Genomic DNA, 5000 nt, shown 5'->3' with positions numbered 1-5000 from the left:
TTTCAGCCCTCAGGTCTCGGTCGTCAAAGACTCTTGTCCTGAGTTTGGCATAGGCTCTGCTGGCGCAGCTCAGGCGATGGTTAACTTCAGAGTCTATATCGGCTTTGGAAGAGAGGAGGCTGCCAAGGTAGGGGAAGTGGTCGACGCTTTCCAGGGTGGTGTTATCCACTTTGATGATGGGCTGGAGTGATGGCTGGTTGGATGGTGGTTGGTACAGGACGCACTAAAACACACACACAGACACACACACCTACACAAACTAATACACACACACACACACACACCTTCACGCACTAATACACACACACACACTTACATGCACTAATACACACACCTACTCACCTAAACACACTCATACACACGACACTGAACGGACAAACACACACCTACACACACTCATCAATGAGTCTACACACTCTGTGTGTGTGTGCGTGTTTGTGGGTGTGTGTGTGTGTATGTGTGTGTGTGTGTGTGTGTATGTGTCCGTGCGTGTGTGCGTGGAGCGTGTGTGTATGAGTGTGTAGGTGTGTGTGTGTGTGTGTGTGTGTATGAGTACACTGATCACTAAGCCTCATTGATGACACACACACAGATCCCTTAGATCCCATATCCAGACGCTATGGATGTAAACACACACACACACACAAACAGATATCCCATATCCAGACGCTATGGATGTAAACACACACACACACACACACACAAACAGATATCCCATATCGCTATGAATGGAACAGACACCTTGCAGACAAACAGAGCAGACACCTTGTCAAATAAACAATACAAGAAATATGAACCTAGTATACCTGAATTTGTCTTTAATGTATATGTAGGCCTATAGTATTAGACACACGCACACACACACACACAACCACACACACACACACACACACACACACACACACTGGTGTATCTCACTGACTCACTGACTCGTACACACACACACACACACACACACACACACACACACACACACTGGTGTATCTCACTGACTCACTGACTCGTACACACACACACACACACACACACACACACTGGTGTATCTCACTGACTCACTCTCTGGATCCCATATCCAGACGCTATGAAAGGACACACACACACACACACACACACACACACACACACACACACACACACAGATCCCATATCCAGACGCTATGGATGGACACACACACACACACACACACACACAAACACACAGACCCCATATCCAGACGCTATGAAAGGACATACACACACACACACACACACACACACACACACACACACAGATCCCATATCCAGACGCTATGGATGGACACACACACACACACACACACACAAACACACAGACCCCATATCCAGACGCTATGAAAGGACACACACACACACACACACACACACACACACACACACACAGATCCCATATCCAGACGCTATGGATGTAAACACACACACACACACACACACACACACACACAGATCCCATATCCAGACGCTATGGATGTAAACACACACACACACACACACAAACAGATATCCCATATCCAGACACTATGGATGCAAACACACACACACACACACACACACACACACACACAAACAGATATCCCATATCGCTATGAATGGAACAGACACCTTGTCAAATAAACAATACAAGAAATATGAACCTTACATACCTGAATTTGTCTTTAATGTATATGTAGGCCTATCGTATTGGACACGCACGCCACTCAGCTGTAAGTAAGTAGTCTATCCTAATACCTACACACACACACACATGCACACATGCACACATGCACACACACTCATGCACACACTCACACACACACACTCACACACACACACTCTCACACACACACACTCACACACTCACACACACACACACTCACACACACACACACACACTCACACACACACACACTCATACACGCACTCACAGTAGAAGTCTATCCTAATACCTACATCTATGTTTTGTTATTAGTGTGTCGATGAGCACCGTGAGCGCGTGAGCGTAATAAGGAAGCCCGGTGGAACCGGATGGAAATATACAACGCGAGCGCGAGCGGTATAAAACACTTGATGACCGCGTTACGTCATCTCATATAGGTGCGATTACTAGTGAATGTGACCAGAAACAAACACAAACAGACACACACACACACACACACACAAACAAACAGACACACACAGGATATCACGAACTAAGGACCTAGTCTCGAATAGTGTCGACACTGAACGGACTGAAACACGAACTAACGGCCCCGACACAACGGCGATGGCATACATGGAGCTCGTGTTTGATTCGCCTCTTCAGGTAAATTTGCTCGAGCCATCTTACGTTACGCCTCCGACACGAGACCACGGAGCCCTGCCCTGCGCGAGACACCAGGGATACAGGCTTGTCCTAAGCCTACCTGACTTTGGGTAAATGTGTGTGTGTGTGTGTGTGTGTGTGTGTGTGTGTGTGTGTGTGTGTGTGTGTGTGTGTGTGTGTGAGTGTGTGTGTGTGTGTGTGTCCCAGGCCTACCTGACTTCGGGTAAGTGATGATCCATATGTCGCTGCTCCGGAGCGAGAAGTTGGCGATCTCGTCCATCTTCCCGCGGCAGAAGGGCGGGAGTCGCACGCCATGATGCTCGAAGTACTTATAAAGAAACACACACACACACACACACACGTCAAGTAACACACACTTCATGCGGAGATTACTAACGCTCCAAAGTAAACACAGGAGATGACATGAAACCTTGCTCTCGTATTCGATGGGCGTGCTCGGCGTGTCCACCTCGCTCTCGGCCATGCTCGAGACGGAAATAGAAGAGTAAAGATGACGCTGTTATTGTTTTTATTCCGAGAGAAAAGGCTCCGTTCTGTTTCTTGCAGCCTTCAATGTTTTGGCAGAGGATGCAACGAGACACGCACGCGCATTGAGCCTCAGCCAATCATACTGTAAAGAAATGATGTCACCATAAGACTGTGTAGGTGCATGCGCGCACCCTGGAAGCAGCATCAGCACCAGCGCGCGGGCGGGCACGGGGCGGCCCCCGGAGAAGGCTCGCTCATTACCGACAGCCTCACTGGCATAACGGCCTTCACACGCGGACCTCCCATATTGATTACAACCGAGTCATGACGAGAAGACCTATACATGAGTTGTGTTGCAATAGATCTCCCTGGTATTCGAACTATCTGAGCCTATAACCGGGGTCTATGTTAACGATGGTATGGTGTGTGCGTATATGCCTATCTAATGACTATTATGGTGTGTAGGCTACTAAGGATCACGTGGGGCACTCAGAGTGCGAAGTAGGCAGGTGCTCAAACGAATAAAAAGGGCACCCATAGCCAAAATTATTTATAAAATTAAAAATAATAATATAAATAATAATAAATACATAAAAAATGTGTTTGTTTGATGGCCTGATCCAAGATAAAGGGAGCTGCTACCCTGACCTGCTTGCTGCAGTTCCCTGTCCTTCTGCTTTTGGAGTCTCTCTCTTTTTGGCTTTATGCTGCAAATTTTGTAAATGAGATAAATCAATGTTGTGCATAATAATCAAGAGTGACTTACATGATCTCTATAAAGCTGACAACACAGTACACACACGTTATTTTTACTGTTTTCTGACAGAATTGAAGCATAAGCAGCATTACACTAATAATATACAACAATATACCTCACCAGGCTGTCATGTAGCTCAACTTAAGACCTACCTTTCATTTCAATAATTACTCATTTCTAAAACTGCCTTTAAATTATCTGCCTGCCTGCCTGTCTGTCTGTTTGCATGCCTGTATCTCTCTCCCTCTCTCTCTTCATTAAACATGACAAACGTCAGTAAACAGCTGGACAAGGATTTGAAATCACGGATTTCGTGAGTTTTTTCTTTGTTTATTTCTTAGGAAACTTCGGACCAGTTGGAACATAATGTTTTCAGCGGCGCTAATGTTGTGGTTACTGTATCACCAAACACCGTCAGCATATGACTATGACTGTATATAAATATCTATATGACTATTATAGACTATGGCCTATCGCATTACACGGACACATGTGTGTGAGCTGAAACTTAACGTGCTCCCAGCCCAGTCCTCGCTCATTGGTCAGGCGGGTGGAGGGGAGGGGCGAGCTGCGGTGTGGAATGCTGAGGCTTTGGTGTTGGAGTTCTCAGTTCAGAAGTCCGAGACTTCTAGTGCGGGAGTTCACGAGGCATGTGTGTGTGTGAGAGGAGAACTGAAGTTTGTTTTCTTTGTTTGTTTCGGTTGTTCTGTCCTATATACTAGATAGATAGAAGATACACTTGAATTAATCCCGTGAGGGAGATTCAATTGTCAAAGCAGCAAGGTAGTAGGATTAGGATTCAAGTAGCCTATATACATAAACATTAGAATAACGACATTATACTATAATGTTCCGGGGGAAAGAGGAGCCCTGGAACTTGTCGTTCGCCGGTTGTGGGTTTCTGGGGATGTATCACATCGGGGTCGCGAGCTGTCTCATGGAGCGAGCCCCGGAGTTGGTGCACGGAGCCGCCAACATCTACGGGACCTCCGCGGGAGCCATGACCGCTGTCGTGCTCGCGAGCCGAGCCTCGTTAGGTAACAACTTCTGCTTTGTGATGATAGTATTGTTATTGTGCTGATAGTATTGTTATTGTGCTGATAGTGTTGTTATTGTGCTGATAGTGTTGTTATTGTGCTGATAGTATTGTTATTGTTATTGTTTTAGTGATGATAGTGAGACAAAGAGAATCCACTCAACTCAACTCGATGCGTATTAGGCTACATAGAGTCCAAGTATCAAACGTTGTATACTAATTGTATTTAGACACTAATTCAAAGTTGAGTGATAGGTGACCGACGGTGTTGTGCAAGTTAACATATTTACATTTAGTCATTTAGCAGACGCGTTTGTCCGAAGCGACGTACAAGGGAGAGAACAGTCAAGATAAGAGCAATAAAATCTGGTGTAACAATAAATACTGCTTTTTTTAAGAAATAGAAAACGACATAGAGGTTC

At 45.7% G+C, this 5000-nt stretch overlaps 2 protein-coding genes across 2 annotated transcripts in view; one reads left to right on the top strand and one right to left on the bottom strand.

Moving 5' to 3' along the window:
• Nucleotides 1–2780, bottom strand: part of sult4a1 (sulfotransferase family 4A, member 1) — a gene marked incomplete at both ends in the record, with an annotated part of 14971 nt that extends 12191 nt beyond the window's left edge. The window contains 2 exons of the mRNA XM_080851322.1: nucleotides 2510–2624; nucleotides 2727–2780. Of these exons, the coding sequence (XP_080707448.1) occupies nucleotides 2510–2624; nucleotides 2727–2780 (169 nt within the window). The remainder of the gene's footprint in view (nucleotides 1–2509; nucleotides 2625–2726) is intronic.
• A 1396-nt stretch (nucleotides 2781–4176) lies between these two features.
• pnpla3 (patatin-like phospholipase domain containing 3) overlaps nucleotides 4177–5000 on the top strand; it is a 14603-nt gene continuing 13779 nt past the window's right edge. The window contains exon 1 of the mRNA XM_080851183.1: nucleotides 4177–4579. Within this exon, the coding sequence (XP_080707309.1) occupies nucleotides 4390–4579 (190 nt within the window). The 5' untranslated portion in view covers nucleotides 4177–4389. The remainder of the gene's footprint in view (nucleotides 4580–5000) is intronic.

This window comes from Sprattus sprattus, assembly GCF_963457725.1.
Source record: "Sprattus sprattus genome assembly, chromosome: 14".
NCBI classification, from domain to species: Eukaryota; Metazoa; Chordata; class Actinopteri; order Clupeiformes; family Clupeidae; genus Sprattus; species Sprattus sprattus.
This window is presented reverse-complemented; position numbering and strand designations above follow the sequence as displayed.